Raw genomic sequence first — 17,954 nt, 5'->3', positions numbered from 1 at the left:
GGGTAGTACTTTAGTGGAGTAAATGAAGAGTTCAGATGCAAAAGCCTCTAAGTGCCATCTGAAATTTTCTTCTAGAATGATCATTTTTATCAAGTTCATATATTTAAGTTCAGTAATTTCACTTAAATGGCAATGGAACCTATTTATTGCCATTTAAGTGAAATTACTGAACTTAAATATACGAGCTTGATAAAAATGATCATTCTAGAAGAAAATTTCAGATGGCACTTAGAGGTTTTTGCATCTGAACTCTTCAAATCATGGGCTAATTTAATTTTTTTGTTGAACTATCCCTTTAAGGCTATCTAGTGGCAATAGTCATGAAATGTCATGTTATATTATTATGTTTCCACAAGAGGTCAGCAGAGACACCCAATGGATTCTATTGTAATGTTTTAATTGTATTTGCATGCACTGCAGTTATTTTGTATTTAAGCAAGACTCAAGAGAATGTGAAGAATGTGCTAATTTATATTATTGTTAAAATCCCAGTAATATAGAGGTAAATAAAATAATAGAGATAAATAATATAAATAATAATTAAAAAAAACTCGATTTTTTCTATTTGAGAAGCCGTTTCACTCGGATATATGCCACAATAGGGAAGAAAAGATGATCACTACTTCTGTTTTATTCCAACTTTAAGCTGACAAAGGGTATGCAAAGTATGCAAATGGTGTGAGCTCCTTTATGAAATCAAAGGATACTACTAGCATATTCAGTGGTTAAATTATGTGTAATGTAATGTATATCAGTGACTGAGAGATGAGAGACAGATGTGAGAGTGGCATATTTTGAGTTTTGATGTTTGGACTGAATCATTGGGCTAATTTTGTTACTCAGATCTCGCAACCTTGATAGGTAATGTACAGTTCAGTGCAGGGGACCCCCCAAAAAATGTTAAATGTTCATATTTTTGTAAATTAAAAAAGTCTTACCTGACATGAATCTTTCCCTCCCTGAGTTAATCCTGCACAAATCATATTGCTTGTGATGCCACCATAATCATTATTACAGTCACTGTTGCTCACAATTGGTATCATCACCTCCTGCAGTATGTCAGGAATCTGGTTGCCTGTGACAGATCAGAGGACCATTTTAATGGCCAGTTGCTGAGCTTTACAGTATTTGCAAGTAAATATTTACTCACTCCCTTCTTGTAACACGCCCCATCCAGTGACCCAGCTCTCTGTACCTGCAGCAATTACACTACCAGCAGCAGCCAGACAGACTGGCTGAATATAATCAGAGAAAGTCACAGAAGAGGAGAGCTGGAGCAGTGCTATATCGTTGTCATTGCTTGGATTGTTATAGTTAGGATGGGTAATGACTTGACTCGCTGTCCTGGATTGCTCATAAGAGTTTGAGCCTGACTGGCTCAGACGTCCTAGGTAGATATTAATGGTACCCAAGGAGGAGCTGTGAATAGGCAAACTCAGTTTTAATTCCACTATGATAAATGTATAATTGTGTCTTGAGTTGTATTGTATTTAAGCGTCAAGTTCATACCTTTGGAAGCAGTGAGCTGCAGACAAAACCCAGTCTTTATTGATTAGACTCCCGCCACAGAAATGGCCACCGAAGCTGGCACTTTGAAGGCTGACTTGCCACGGCCAAGACCCTGCCGCTGCAGCCTGTCCTCCAACAATCTTGGTGTTGAGGGGAGCTTGACCACATACTGATTATAGGAAAGGAAGTGAGGGAATTCTCAACTAAAATGCCCAAAAGCATACAAAATATGTGGAACAAGATTGTTATGGTCATTAAGACTATGACAACTTACCATCTAACTGGCAGAGAGAACCTATGAGGGAGACAGAGACCATATATTTAGATAAACACTTACAAAGCTGATGAACTGGTTTGTGTTACCCACAACCTCACTGTTTCACCTTTTACATAAATGTGTTGGCACATAACATTGGCATGAATCAAGATAATACTTTCACATGAATTATAGCCATGTTGTTAAAATCAGTGTTGGGTGTAACGCATTACAGGTAATCAGATTACTTTTTTTTCAACTAACTAGTAAAGTAACACATTATTTTTAAAATTAAACTAATTAAATTAAACTACACGAGTACCCCAACACTACAGTCTAATATGCTTATTTGTTGCCCAAATAAATATAATTATTATCAATGTTGAAAACAGTTGTGGCCATTTTTCAGGATTCTTTAATGAATAGAAAGTTGAAAAGAACCGAATTTATCTGAAATAGAAAGCTTTTGCTACGTAGGCCTACATGTCTTTACTGTCACTTCAATTAAATGCATCCTTGCTGAATATAAGTGATAATTTCTTTAATTTCTTTACAAAAACAAAATTTATTACTGAACACAAACTTTTGAACGGTAGCGTATAATGTTACAAAAGTGTGTTTGTAGTAGGCCTACAGCCATTTCAGGTATCAGGGTGGGAGAGTTACAAAGGTCCTTAGCAAGAGGAATTCAATTGGCTTGTCATTATTAAACCATTTAAACATTAAGCTTACACTTATGGACTTAGTAAGATCTTACCTGCTATGTTGAGAAGTATTGTTCCGACAACAGCAGTGTTAAACTTCATACTTGCTCTGTTCTGACTGCTGTCTGCTGTCTGCTCATCTCTCAGCTCTCTAATGAGATGTAAATCAGGTGCTGTCATATTTATTTAGTTCTCAGCCACCCCCATCTTTTTTCAAAGGCCTTATTCTCAGTATTTACAGTACACGCCCCAGTCACCTGTCATTTCAGGTGTCTCTACTTTGATTTCCATGATGTTGCTTCAGTTTAGGAACAAATAACAGCATTCTGGATGGAGTAGATCTACAATGTCATAAATTCACAAAAGTCTTCCATTTTCTTTGCTAGTTGTTCTCTATTAAACCTCTCTGTCTGCCTCTGTCTCTTCCTGACACATGAAATAAACAATCAACTTAACCAGAGAGTCTAAGAATCTTCATCTCCTCCCCTTTTATCATTTTGAAATTAATTTGTGCTGGTATCAATCATATTTTTTTACAGTACCGTTCAAAAGGTTTTCAACCAGGCAGAATTAATTTGATCAAAAATATCAGTAATATTGTAAAATATTATTATTTAAATTAAATGTTTAATATCTTTTAAAATGTAATGGCAAAGCTGTGTTTAAATGTAGTATTTTAACTATTTTATTAATTCACATTTGAACAGTAGTGTATATTTAACCATAAGGAACGTACTTATATTGTGTTCAAAGATGAAAGTTAGTGTCTAGTGAGTTTATTGGGGGAATAGAGGATGTATGAAAGAAGAGTCCCAAACAGTATAAAAACATGAAAATTATCAAAAAAAATATTTCATAGATATACTGACTTGCTCCATCAATGTTGTGTAAAATGAGTTGGCCTACTTTTATTGTTAGTTATCTTTGTTGATTATCTAGATTTACCGGTTTTAGGACAAACATGAACGTTTCTTGGAAAGCATGACCTTGAGCCATAGGAGATGATGACGATGTCATGGCATTAAAAGTATGTATGTGAGAGGTAATGAAATGTACAATCACAGAGCTGTCAACCCTCACGCATTCACCGTGAGACTCACGCAATTGACACTTTTCACACGCTCTCAAGCCACACTTCCTTTTTCTCACGCACAGAAAAATCGCGAAGCAAAGAGGACACAGAGACCGACAGACTAGACAGACAGAGCAGGTTACTTTATGATATAAAAGAATCTCAACTCTCAGATTCTGTCAATTTTATTACGAAATTCAAACAATACCGTTTTGGCGCTTGTAAATGTTACGTGACAGATCCCTTGCGGCACGTGACCCGATCATCTCTAGCCTACTAGTTAATAGTAACACGAATGAACTCTGTTGAAAGATACAGTAGCCTACAACTTACCGAAATGTATATTCCTCATACATTATATCGTCCAATCAATCAAACAAAGGGGTCAGTAAAACAGCTGGAGAACAATTACATCACATAACAATTACCTCAGAAAAGCCATTTAATGACCATAATAGGTTATACAGGTTAGTTGGCTAGAAAAAAAAGAGCTATAGAGAGTATTTAGCTAAATATGTGTACTATATTACATATTTATTATATTTTTACGTATATCATTAAATAAAGTTGTTATTATCATTTTTTTTAAAACGCATTATATTTAATTTGAGTTCTTTTTAACCTTAAATAATACTGCCAGCTGATAGGGCTCTCTGTATGTTTACAGCATTAGGTGAGTTGTTTTTTTCTTGAGAAAAATTAACGGCTATCTTGTGTACCTAATATTTATCCAAATGAGTCAATATTAAATCAAATCACAATAATTTAATTGAATTGAAATAATAAAAAAAGCGTAGCTTACCAGAAATTGTACCATGTAAACATTGTAACATGTTGTCACTTGTCACTAAACCTAATAAAATTCAGTTTAGTTATTAAAATGTTAGTGACAATCACAATACACTTATTGTGATGCAATTATTATTATTTTACCGTGCTGGTATCAATCATAAAGACATATTTATTTTACACTATCATTCAAACAGTTGATGGCCCCCATTGAAATATATACTGTGGTTGGGCCCATCAACTGTTTGGTTACCAACATTCTTCAAAATATCTTCCTTTGTGTTCAACAGAAGAAATAAATGAATACAGGTTTGAAACAACTTGAGGGTGAGTAAATGATGACAGAATTTTCATTTTGAAGTGAACTATTCCTTTAATTCACATTTGAACAGTAGTGTATATTTAAAGGGATTGTTCACCCAAAAATGAAAATTAGCCCATGATTGTCACAGTGTCTGGTTTATGTTCCTTGGGTCACCACTAGATGTCCTCCTTCCCCACGGTGTCCATCACACTCTTGAACTACATTCCCCATGATCCCTGTCTTTTCATTGCACTCAGCTGTCCCTTATCACTGATCATTGCACTCAGCCTGTTCCCCATTAGCATTGTCATTTCCCTGTGTATATAACCCTGTCTGTTTTAGTATGTGTCACAGAGTCCTTGTATATTGTACACCACTTTGAGGTCTGTTTCAGCTCTATCCTAGCCTTTTCTTGTTTCTTGTTTCTTGTTTCTTGTTTCTTGTTTCTTGTTTCTTGTTTCTTGTTTCTTGGATTGATTATATGGAGTTTGACCCCTGCCTGTATGACAACGATTTGGATTACCCTATAATAAACATACTTACTGCGATTGGATCTTCACCCTATTTCCTGTGTGTGAGATCGTGACAGAAGGACTCCGTCACCACAAAGATCCAGCAGTATGTTTTCAGACTTCTCTTCCCCAGCCACCGAACGGGAGAGGATAGATTTGTTTAAGGGAACCCGTCTAGTCATTTTTCGTGGGACCCGTGGAGGCCGCAGGGGAGGAGGTGGTGGATATGGACCCCAACACCACTCTCCGCTTCGGTTTTTTTTCAGCCCCGAGCCCGAACTGTCCAGCGGTTCCAGATCTGAGCTAGGGTTTAGCCCAGTGGTCCCGAGTTCGGTGGTCCCTGTGCCGGTGGTCCAGAGTCCGGTGGCTCCAAGACACAGGAGGAGGGGAAAGGCTCCCTCCGTAACTGTTCCGGTGGTCCCAGTTCCGGTGGTCCGGAGGTCCGGAGACGGAGGAGGAGGAGAAAGGCCCCCTCAATGACCTGTCCGGTGGCTCCTAACCCGGAGGCCATCCCGGAGGTGACTGCCATCCCTGACGCGTCGCCCTGGTACCCTGCCCTGCCGGTCTCGCCCGAGCTGCTCGCTCTGCCAGTCCCGCCCAAGCTGCTCGCCCTACCGGCCCCGCCCAAGCTGCTCGCCCTGCCGGCGCCACCCCAGCGACCTGGCACGTCTGCCGATCCAGAGCCTGTGTCTTCGGACAGGATGGCCTCCGCCGAGCCTGTTCACGTCATGCCAGCCGAGCCTGGGTTTTCGGACAAGAGGGCCGCCGCCGAGCCTGTGTCTTCGGACAAGATGGCCGCCGCCGAGCCTGTTCACGTCACGCCTGCCGAGCTTGTGTCTTCGGACAGGATGGCCACCGCAGAGCCTGTTCACGTCACGTCTGCCGAGCCTGTGCTTTTGGAGAGGATGACCGACGCCGAACCTGTGGCTCCTGAGCCGGTGGTGTCTGTTCCTGAGCCGGTGGTGTCTGTTCCTGTTCCTGAGCCGGTGGTGTCTGTTCCTGTTCCTGAGCCGGTGGTGTCTGTTCCTGTTCCTGAGCCGGTGGTGTCTGTTCCTGAGCCGGTGGTGTCTGTTCCTGAGCCGGTGGTGCCTGTTCCTGTGCCTTGGCCGCCCGAGGGAAAGTCTCCGCCCTGGCCGCCCGAGGGAAAGTCTCCGCCCTGGCCGCCCGAGGGAAAGTCTCCGCCGTGGCCGCCCGATGGACTGTCTGCTCTGCCCTGGCCGCCCGAGGGACTGTCTGCTCTGCCCTGGCCGCCCGATGGACTGTCGTCTCCGCCCTGGCCGCCAGATGAACTGTCACTCCCTGTCCCCGTTTCCCTCCATGGACCTGGCCCCCCATCCCTTCCCCTGATCCTCCACCAGTCCACCTCCCGCCTGGACTCTTGTTTGTCTGGCACGTCTTGGAGCGTCTGGTAGCCTCTCCGTAGAGGGGGGGTTATGTCACAGTGTCTGGTTTATGTTCCTTGGGTCACCACTAGATGTCCTCCTTCCCCACGGTGTCCATCACACTCTTGAACTACATTCCCCATGATCCCTGTCTTTTCATTGCACTCAGCTGTCCCTTATCACTGATCATTGCACTCAGCCTGTTCCCCATTAGCATTGTCATTTCCCTGTGTATATAACCCTGTCTGTTTTAGTATGTGTCACAGAGTCCTTGTATATTGTCCACCACTTTGAGGTCTGTTTCAGCTCTATCCTAGCCTGTTCTTGTTTCTTGTTTATTGGATTGATTATATGGAGTTTGACCCCTGCCTGTATGACAACGATTTGGATTACCCTATAATAAACATACTTACTGCGATTGGATCTTCGCCCTATTTCCTGTGTGTGAGATCGTGACAATGATTTACTCACCCTCAAGCCATATAGGTGTCCTGGCTCTTCCAAATTTTATAATGGCAGTGAATTTCTGTTTCTGTTTTGAAGTCCATCAAAGTGCATCCATCCATGATAAAAGTGTTTCACACACGGCTCCGGGGGGTTAATAAAGGCCTTCTGAAGCGAAGCGATGCCTTTGTGTAATAAAAATATTGGGTAAATCTTGGGCTAATTTTCATTTTTGGGAGAACTATCCCTTTAACCATAAAGAACCCAAAATTCAGTGTCCGAGTGTCAGCTGCATAATCGATGGAGATATGCTTCAGTCTATGTGTTTATGTGTGGAAAATGTTTGTTTATCTATTTATTAGCCAATCAGAATCATTCAATCTGAAGCAAGGACCTAGCTTAGACCTTGGTGAAGGGTATAATTGCGATGCTGTTTGTAACTGTAAGAAATTGTAGTCTGCCTCGACCCAGATTCCACTCCAAAATATATTTTAGAATGAGCTCATACCCAAAATGGCTTAATTAGCATAGAGATGAAAGAAAGTCAAGTTATATTGTTTCTTCACCATTTGGGTTGATCACATCCTGAACAAATGGTAGTCAATTGTAGAATGGGACTGGGTGTGGGACACAGAGAACTTTCTCAGACAATGGGGTGTCACAACTTCATTAACATACAGACCACAGCTGTTGCAACAAGAGCAACTTAATTTACATTAAGAACAGGATAAAAGGTTTAAGATTTGGATGTTCTGGGTTCATTCTGGTGCAAAGGTGCTTTGTGTACCTTGCCACTGCTATGCTGTAATAAACTTCATTTTTGAGATCTTCGACGTCCACATCATTTTTTCTTACATAACTGTAAGCAGGGCGGCCTAAAAACTCCTTGTGAGTCTTGAAGCTGACTTCTGCCTGAAGAAACTGTAAACTATCTTCAGTAAAAGTTTCTTTCATTTATTATAATTCTGACTTAAATTCTGTCTTAAATTGATAGCAATTCTAACTCCTGGTCTTAATTAATCATATCTGGTCCTTGGGTCTTTAACTGTAAGTCCCAAAATACAGATATACAGTGGTAATCTATAGTGCAACAAGGACAATAAAGCAGAAGTTTCTGCAGATTTGCAGCAAAGTTTAGCCAACTTAACAAGTATTCTTAATATAAGACATTACAATTTTCAAAGTGGCGTTTGGCTCCACTGTTTAACTAGGTACACAGTGAGCACAACCATTGGGCATCTTTTCCAGGTAGCTTGTCTGGTGATAGTCCAATGCAGCGAGCATGGTACAATCTTTTTCACTATTTACATCGGTAAAAATGACAAGGACTAATTATGTAATAAACCACTAACAGTTATGTGTGTTAACCAATTACATTATGCAATGAATAAATATAAAATAATTGTAATATATTTAATATGTTTGTTTACCCAAAGTAGTCCTGACTGAAAACACTTGAAAAAACTGAACTGAAAAAAAATATTTTCATTGAAACACACACATTTGTTTTACTTAAATTTTTATTTTATCGTCACTTCAATAAAATAAAATAATAGTAAAGTAAAAAGTACTTGACAAAACAATCAGTTAAAGGGTTTATGATAATATAAGAACAACTTTCCTCAGAGAGGATCAACAACAACAAAATAATGAAGAGGTGATATGAAATATTACTCTATCCACGAGGAATTAATTACAACTTTTATGCATAATGCCAGTGGTATTCCATTAACCATCAGAAAGATAATACAAATAAAACAGTGTTCACATCAACAATGACTTTCTACATTACTTTTGATTGAATTCGATGTTGAATTTGGAGGGGGGAGAAAGACCATAAAAGTGAATGTCATGTAAGGACAAAGTTTGTAAGTGGTGGAGACATACTGTGTTGCCATGTCAGGTGGCTATATCAGCACGTGTGTAACCCTGACTTAATTTCAGGATTAATAATAAGAATTGTATATTTAAATCAATTATAACGTATAGTTATATGATTGTTAACTGAAATATAATGGAAGGGGAAAAAATAAATAAATGTGGAAGAGGAATAATTCGAATAAGACTTGAGAATAGAATTGACCATTATCACCAATGAGAGAAGACTAAAAAACTCCGCCCGAGCAGCGCGATCTAAGCAACCGAGAGGAGAGCAATAAGCTAGAGCAAGTATATATTCTCTAAAAAGAAAGAAATAGGTGTAAACTGTTGATTTTGTCTAAAAAACGGTTTGGATTTCATGAAGAGACAGTTGTGTTGAAAGAATCCAGTTAATTTTATGTTCGTGTGGATGTCAATCTTTAGCCTATTATCGTGTGGAAATACTGGATGTGGTGAGTTATTGTTCGATTGCTGTTTATTTTGAAATAAGCACAAGACAATTGTGATTACAAATGTTTATTGAAAAAGTAAGATGTTTGTGTTATTTGTATGTGATTTTGCTGTGTAAAAGTTTAATCGTTTTTTAGTTAATTAGTCTCACACGGAGCTGTTAGTTCACGTGGCTTTAACGTGAGCCTGAAAAAGAGAGAGAAGTTAATGCAAAATTATTGTAAATATTGTATTATGCGAATATTGATTGTAATATAAGGAAATTACTTACCTTAGGGAAATTGAACACAGATTTGTGTTGTTGCGATCTCTGGCTTTTTAATAGGTCAGGTTTTTTTTAAATTCATCGGAAAGTTCCGTTGATGGCGAGCCACCCAATCGAACGCCAATAGAGGACAACATCAAGTTTGTTTTTCATTCTTTTCTTCAGGAAGGATGTTTTTAGTTTTTTTTTCTGAATGGAACTGTGAATTAACAGATGCATCGTTGGATTCGAGATAAGACTGAACGAAATCTGATATCAGTGACTGATTGAACTGAACTGTGATTAGTCTTCTTTGAGGAGAGGGTTATCTTATACACAGTGAATCTGGTGTTACTAGGGTTAATTCACTGTGATGGTAACAGGTGACTGTAAACCAGTGATAACTGACTACCCACGTAGGAGGGGACGTTCTCGCGACCTTGTGGAACGTTCCCTAAAAGTTGTCTAAAGGTAACGAAAGTTCCGAACCTTTACAGAACATTAGGGACGTTCATAGAACGTCCTCTTTTGGTTATGAAAGTGCTGCAGTTCAAGGTTCCTTATATGACTTTAGGGGGGCGTTCTATTTGGGGTATTTTATGGTCACATAACAAACGTTACAAAGAGGACATTCGGGACGTTAACAGAACGTTCTCGCATGGTCCTCTGTTGGTCATATAATAACGTTCCCAATGTGACTTTAGGGGAACGTTCCATATTGGTTAATATATGGTCATACAACAACGTTACAAAGAGTATATTCGGGACGTTAACAGAACGTTCCCGTACGGTTCTCAGTTGGTCATATAATAACGTTCCCGTTATTACTTTAGGGGGACGTTCGATATTGGTTATTATATGGTCACACAACAACGTTACAAAGAGGACATTCGGGACGTTAACAGAACGTTCTCGCATGGTCCTCTGTTGGTCATATAATAACGTTCCCTTTATTGCTTTAGGGGGACGTTCGATATTGGTTATTATATGGTCACACAACAACGTTACAAAGAGGACATTCGGGACTTTACCAGAACCAAAAAAGGAGTTTGAACGAGGTAGTATCAGTATAGAAAATTAAAAACAACTCTTTTATATGGGCAATACGATTACAATTAGGATTTAGTGCAAAATCAATTTATGTTGTTATAATTACTCTTCCAATTAAATAATTCAATTTTTTTTTATAATAATAATAATATTATTATTTATTTTTTTATACGAATTGTATTTATGTAATGTTCTAATTCTAGATGTTTATGTTTGTAAATGCTGCGTGCGTGACTTTGACGTGTTTTAATGCTCGTGAACGTCCCAGACGCTTTTTCAAACACTGGAGGGCATAGAGTCGCCATGGAAACGGCGGGCCACCACTGCAACTGACGAGCAGCTAAACCCTCTCTCGTGGTGTTTTTATTGCTTTCAGGTGAGTTTAGTTTCTTAAATCACACGAATAATACACACAAGTGTGCTTGACATTTATCTTATTTGTAATTGACACGCTTCTGTTGAATTTTTACTTATAGAAATGCTTTATTGTCTTTGAAAAAAAATCCGTTAGCATCTCAACCGTTTTCAGAAAAGGTAACGTAACGTTAGGCTAACTTTCTTGAGCTTTTGTTTATGAAAGTTTGCGGTTTTAATCACATCTTATATGTAGATTAGATGTTTTTAATAGTTTTGTTAAGGGTTTTGCTTGGAAGTGAGCTCATTTATTTAACATAAACGTATGTATTATTTAACAGAAACATATGTGCTGTTAATCGGTGACGTCACTTACATGGAGCGCTAAAATTGGCTGAAACTAGCTCAATGGTAAACAAATATTGATAAACAAATGATCTGTGATTTCAGCAGCAACAAAATAACAACAGAGGGGAAGCTCTACTATTGCAACATTGCTGAAGAAAGCTGCTGCCAGAGAAAGACACAGGTAAACTGAGAAAGCCCATTAAATAACTTTAAATCCATTTTCTCACAATGTTTTTCACCTAACGTTATATCACCATGCATCTGTTTTCTTATTTATTTTATTTGTTTAATTTATTTTAAGAAGGTTTTGACATCCAAACGTAAGTGACACTGTTGGAGCAATATGAATAAGTAAACCTAAAAACATAAATTCTGTTATGCTAATTTAAGAAATTATTTTCTGTATGTTATTCTTTCTATTTTCCTTGCCTTTAAATAAACCTGGCAAGCGGTTTGTTGTGTTCCTAGATCCTTCCATGCTGATGGCCTGCACAATAGCAGAGTTGGAGCAGATCAACATCTCTATGGCGCTGTGAACCCTATGACTTGTAAGTAAAACTTTCAACTAATGTCAAACATACAGTATTGGTATTAACGGCATGATAACGACACCAAACACACCGCCAAGATGACAACTGCCTTGATAAAGGTGTAGGTGATGGAGTGGCCAGTATGTCTCCAGATCTGAACCCTAATGAGCAACTGTGGGGCTTCCAGAAGCAGAAGGTGGAGAAGCGCCATGTGTCTAACAGCCAGCAGATCTGTGATGTCATTATGGAGGAGTGGAAGAGGATCCCAGCAACAACCTGTGCAGCTTAGTCTTAGTGATGGGAAGTCCGGATAATTTTACTGACTCTCTTGTTTGTTCTCGTTCATCAAAATGAACAAATCTTTTTTTCAAGTCATTTCGTTAATTTAAGGGGCTTTAAATGTTATACTTTTAAAGGTGCTCTAAGTGATGTTGGGTGTCGTCACTTCTTGTATGAATGTGCTCAGCACCACTGCTCACTATACACAGAATATACGCGCGATTTATTACCACTATTATTTATGCATTTAAGATTGAATTCAGTGTCTGTAGTTATATCCCTTTGTGGTGTGTATTCTTCTAATTTCAGCTCCTGAGTCCATTTTGGGGTGATGGTCAAGACAGAACCAAACGAAAGCTGGACTGTAACCTACTGGCCTATATGCTTCCTATGCATGACCACATTAATATTAATTTATAATTATAAATATATATATTAATAATTTATAATTTATATATTAATATATATATAAATAATAAATATATATATATATATATATAATTTATTTATAATCTGTTTTTGTTCACACAAAATAAATAAATAAATGACGGATCCCTGCTTTGTGTTTTATCTTTGAATGTGTTAAAGGTGCATGCTTATTCCTGATTAAGGTTCTGCAAGAACAAGTGTATTCTAGTTTGGACACCAGTGGGGACGTTCTGAGAACGTTCTGGGAACATCACATTTCCAAATAAAACATGGTCCCCTAAACGTTCTGATAACGTCACGAATGTTCCGTGGAGGTCCGCAAAATAACGTCCTCCGACCCTTTAAAGAACTCCACATCACGACCGTCTCCGAACGTTCCCGGAACGTTACTAGGCGACGTCCTTGACACCAGTGGGGACGTTCTGAGAACGTCCTGGAAACATTACATTTCCAAATAAAACATGGTCCCCTAAACGTCCCGAGAACGTCCCGAATGTTCCGTGAAGGTCCGCAAAATAACGTCCTCCGACCCTTTAAAGAACTCCACATCACGACCGTCTCAGAACGTTCCCGGAACGTTACTAGGCGACGTCCTTGACACCAGTGGGGACGTTCTGAGAACGTCCTGGGAACGTAACATTTCTAGCTGGGTATATATATATATATATATTTATTTATTTTTACATTGAAATAATGTGATTTATTTGTTGTTTTTATTTTCCTATTGTTGATTTAATTGTTTTATTTTGAAAAGGCCTACTTTTATTTGGGGAAATTATTCAAAGTAGCCTAAAGTACTTACCGCATTATTGGCTCCTGTGTTCTTCAGTGAATATCCACTATCTCCAGTAGCCGTTCCTGTGATTTTTCTGGTGCGCAATTTGTCAGTTTATATATAAATATATAGCCCAAAGTGTAAATAATTTAAATGCTGTTTTGTTATTAGAGTCTGCTAACTAATACAGACACTTAATTTTGAATCATATAATTTATGTCACCCGCTACATGTGACTCTTAAAATATGTGAAAATATTGATCATGAAGGACAACTACATTGACAGGAGAGTCAGTGTCAGAAAAGATGATGCCAACAGCCAACTTGCAGCATCCTCTCAATAAACTATTATTTTGAATAACCTTGCATACAAAGTAATACCGGACATGTGTATCGGCTTCTGCAATCAGACCCATCATTCCTGCTGTACAAGAAGCAAATATTACATGTTGGTAGGCCTGTCGCGATAATTAAATAACCGTCTGATCGCGATTATTTGATCTTATTGGGATTATTGCGCTCTTTTATAGACCTACGGCACAAGGGGGAGTCATGAACCAAAATAAATAGACAAGCAGTCAAGCACTAATTACGTTTTCTAGCAATATATTCAAAGTCATCTGAAGCCATTCCATAGCTTAATGTGAGGGACAGTAGTATATTTACATTGTTAAATTAAAGTTCACAAACTCGTCTGCAGCTGTCAATCATTCCGTTCAGCATTCAAACTCTGCAGCTGTCAATCATTCCGTTCAGCATTCAAACAGCGCGCGTCGTCCGGTTACGACAGGATACACGGTAAAACTTTCTCCAATGTGACATTGACGTTATAATGCTTGATCTGTAGATAAAGGGCTGTGGATTTGCATAAAATGACTTTATTTTGCTGGAGTTTTTTGCTGTTTCTAAATGACTCGCTCGCTACCGTGTGCCTACACAGCACAAGGACTATGAATTGGCATCAGACGCACAATAACTGGAGTTTAAAACTGTGAAGAAACAAATGATCAATAAACTGTTGGACTGATATACACTAGGATTTGTGCCCTCGACATTTCTTCGCTTTGTGCCGTGAACTTTTAAATGCGCACTTGTGCATCGCTGCGACTCCATGTTGCATTAAGCACATCATTCTGCACCCGAGATGCGCATACGCGCTTTGTTCCGCTCTGTTTTGTAGCGTATCATATTTTCATGGTTTGTGCACATTTGTTTTTATTAACATGTTTAGATTTTATTAAATTACTGTGCAGATGTTTTCAAAAATTACTTTTTGCTGCTGATTTATACACTCACTAAGTTTAATAAACAAATTGTCATAGCTATTGAATATAGCCTATTTATTTAATATTTAAAGGTGTTAACTGTAAACTTACACTGCAAAATGATAACTTACAAAGGATTAAATTCATCACAATTATTTAATGAATGAAGCACAAAGCCCTAAAACAGACAATTAATCAGCATAATTGCCAAAGCCCTAACACAGACAATTAATCGTCAAAGCCCTAAAACTGACAATTAATCGGCATAACCGCAATTATTTTTTAGACAATTAATCGTCAGCCAAATTTCATAATCGTGACAGGCCTACATGTTGGTCATAAAATTCTGCACTGTACATTATCTTGAATGCCTCCATGATCTTGCTGTTCAATATCTGTCAGATTTGCTGCACCAATGCGAACAGGTTCACTCACTGCTGTTATTAACAATGCAGCCCCTATTAATGTACTACAAACTAAAACAAACAAAACCCATTTTAGTGAATTACAGTATGATATTATGTAATACAGTATTATTAGGTATTGTCAAAATTTCACGTGTAGTAAGTCAGTCAGGTCACTAGGAAAGTACTACACCCTTTGGAACTTGAAAAAATACGTAGGTGAATTACAGTGATTTTTTTTCACATGAATATTTGTGTACTGTATGTACAGTAAGCGAGGTATTGGCAACATTTCACCTGTAATAAGTCAATGTGGTCACTATGAACACTACAACATTTGGAAGATGGAAAACCCATTTTGGTTTATTTTTGCAATTTGATTATGAACATATCTGTGTACTGTATGTACAGCAAGGGAGGTATTGTAAAATGTTCACCTGTAGTAAGTCAGTCTGTTCACTGGGAAAGTAGTACAACCTTTGGAACATGAAAAAAACACTTTAGGGTGAACTACAGTAATTTTTTAATAAAAATATTTGGTACTGTACTTACAGTAAGCGAGGTATTGGCAAAATTTCACTTGTAATAATTCAGTATGGTCACTATGAACATACTAAAAACATTGGAACATGAAAAAAATTCCTTTGGTGAATAACTGTCAATTTTACATTAAACATTTTGGTGTACTGTACGTACAGAAGAACCGTCTAAGGTTCCTAAAGCAACCTAGGTGAATATGCAGCAAATATCAAACCTAAAACTAACTTTACCCCGCTTGGCAACTTTACTTTTTAGGAAAACTTGACTATGTTTGTGTGACATGGCGCTGTCCATTTATGTGGTACTACTGAAGGTCCTACATTGATCCTACCTGTACCTTAAAGTTTCAATAACTACCCTGGTCGCCTGCTTTGCCTGCTCTGGCCTGGTCTCCCGTATTGCCGCAGTCTCCAGACCCTATTCCGTTTCATGGTCCAGACCCACCTTTGCAAGGTCTTGGTCCCATTCCCTGTGCGGGTCTGGCCCTCCAACGCTTGCATTACGTTTGCCATTTGATGTTGGGCAATGTTGTGGTCGCGCCGGCGTCTCTTACATTATGAGCGCGCTTGCCACGTGCTTGCCACGCGCAACACGCCTACATTTAAAATAACTAAATTTTGGTCGGCAGAAAAAAGGTTCGGTTTGAAAATGCGTACCGAAAACCAAACCGAAAGCCTCGTACCGAACGGTTCAATACGAATACGCGTATCGTTACACCCCTACCTGACTGTGAAACTGTCGGCAATCTAAGTATAAAGCACCTGAGAACCTGGGGCAGAGTCCAGGTCCAGACTATAAAACCTCACGATTGTGAGCGGCGAGGATCAACCTGCCGCATCACAAACCTCCTGAAGAGAAACCCCAGATAATAAGGCTTTGGAGGCCGCCATACCCCTAGTAGAATGAGCTCTGACCACCAAAGGGCACGGCTGGCCAGAGAACTCATATGCAAGAGAGATAGCCTCAACTATCCACTTACTTATTGTTTGCTTAGAGGCTGGAAGACCTTTCTTAGGTGATCCAAAGCAGACAAATAATTGATCCGATCTTCTCCACGGGGCAGCCCTGTGGACATAAGTGTCTAATGCTCACACTGGACACAAAAGATTCAGTTTTTCCTGGTCCGAAGAAGAGGAAAGAAAACCTGCAGCACAATAGGCCTCAGAATATTGGTTGGCACCTTAGGGACATATCCATGCTTAGGGTATAAGAATGCCTTGACAATCCCAGGTGGAAATTCAAGGCAGGTGGGAGAAACCGAGAGGGCCTGAAGGTCTCCGACTCTTTTTAGGGACAAAATAGCTAGAAGAAAGATGGTCTTGAATGTCCGAAATTTCTCTGAAACCGAATCTAGGGGCTCGAAGGGAGCCCTAGAAAGGACTTCCAAAACTATTGACAGGTCCCAAACTGGTACCCTAGTGCGAGTTGCAGGCCTCAGCCTTGTTATAGCAAAAACAATAACTAACAAAACAGCATCAGGCATAAGAAACATTCAAAGTCAATTTGTATTAAAGAGAAGAAGTTTTATTCTCTTTAAGAGGTTTGTTCACAAAAAAATACCACGACAGCTACCTCGTGATAGGAACAAGACCTAATCACACAGAAACCAGACAGTCTTTTATACAGTCTCTTCTCCTGTAATTTTCCTGCTCCCCCCGTAAAACCAGATCGAGCTAGTTTATTTTCCTGCTCCCCCCGTAAAACCAGATCGAGACAATGGTTCTTCAACCCTCTCTGTCTTTCCTGAATAGGAACTCGTTCATGCCAGGTGACATACATGCACACTGAGAGAGAATCACAAGCTAAATCAAAGGAAAAAACCCACACAATATCTGAGAAGTAAATGGGAAAGAGTAAAATATTACATTTCCATAACAATTCCTCCTCTTTATCATTCTCTGATAAACGATTTAGTTTCATTAACATTAGTTTTGATCAAATATTTTTTGTTGAGAACCAGAACCTCATTTCAGACCCTGCATCCTTCTAACCAATGTAGTTGTTCAAAATTCCCTCTAATACTTCCATTGCGGACTGTCTTTCATAGCTTATTACACATCAGTTAATAGATTTTCTACATTTGCACCTAACAAGTCAATACCTAGTTTGATTCAATCAAATACAATTATCAAAATCATCACCAAAAACATATTCTTCTGCTAAACTTAAACCATCAGTTGGTCCACATCTTTCTCCAGATGTGTTGATCATCTCGTTGCCCCATGGACGTTCCATCTTCACCATTTTGACACTTTGCGCGCCGTTGAAATGGTCTTTCCATCGTTGCCAGGAGAGGAATGTTTCTAGCACATATCCTTGATCTCTTGCTTTATTCTTCGCGTTGGCGTGTGGGGTTGCTGATGTTGGTTGGTTGATTTTCAAATCCTTACAAGATTTTCCCTTAGATCATGATCGCACCCCCACTGGAATGAG

The 17,954-nt window shown here is 39.0% G+C and overlaps 1 protein-coding gene and 2 long non-coding RNA genes across 6 annotated transcripts in view; 1 reads left to right on the top strand and 2 right to left on the bottom strand.

The window, feature by feature from the left end:
* LOC309509441 (trypsin-like) overlaps positions 1-17,954 on the bottom strand; it is a 98,023-nt gene that overhangs the window by 6,691 nt on the left and 73,378 nt on the right. For 2 of the 3 annotated variants that reach the window (XM_082184165.1, XM_082184164.1), the window contains 4 exons: positions 1,784-1,804; positions 1,510-1,678; positions 1,151-1,419; positions 939-1,075 (listed from right to left, as the gene is read on the bottom strand). In XM_082184165.1, coding sequence (XP_082040291.1) covers positions 939-1,075; positions 1,151-1,419; positions 1,510-1,678; positions 1,784-1,804 — 596 coding nt within the window. Of the gene's footprint in view, positions 1-938; positions 1,076-1,150; positions 1,420-1,509; positions 1,679-1,783; positions 1,805-2,522; positions 2,666-17,954 lie in introns of those variants that run through there. The other variant, XM_082184163.1, reaches the window with a different exon arrangement.
* The window catches only part of LOC309509689, a 93,829-nt gene that overhangs the window by 6,691 nt on the left and 69,184 nt on the right, over positions 1-17,954 (bottom strand). The window lies entirely within an intron of this gene.
* LOC309509664 lies at positions 10,892-12,331 on the top strand. 2 transcript variants are annotated; one of them, XR_014209985.1, is made up of 3 exons: positions 10,892-10,973; positions 11,402-11,480; positions 11,768-12,331. It is a non-coding gene; the product is annotated as an uncharacterized lncRNA (long non-coding RNA). The 2 variants fall into 2 exon arrangements; XR_014209986.1 differs by having other exon boundaries at positions 10,910-11,131.

This window comes from Leuciscus leuciscus (genome assembly GCF_965113295.1).
Source record: "Leuciscus leuciscus genome assembly, chromosome: 1".
NCBI classification, from domain to species: domain Eukaryota; kingdom Metazoa; phylum Chordata; class Actinopteri; order Cypriniformes; family Leuciscidae; genus Leuciscus; species Leuciscus leuciscus.
The sequence above is the reverse complement of the archived record's forward strand: the minus strand, read 5'-3'. Positions and strand labels throughout refer to the sequence as shown.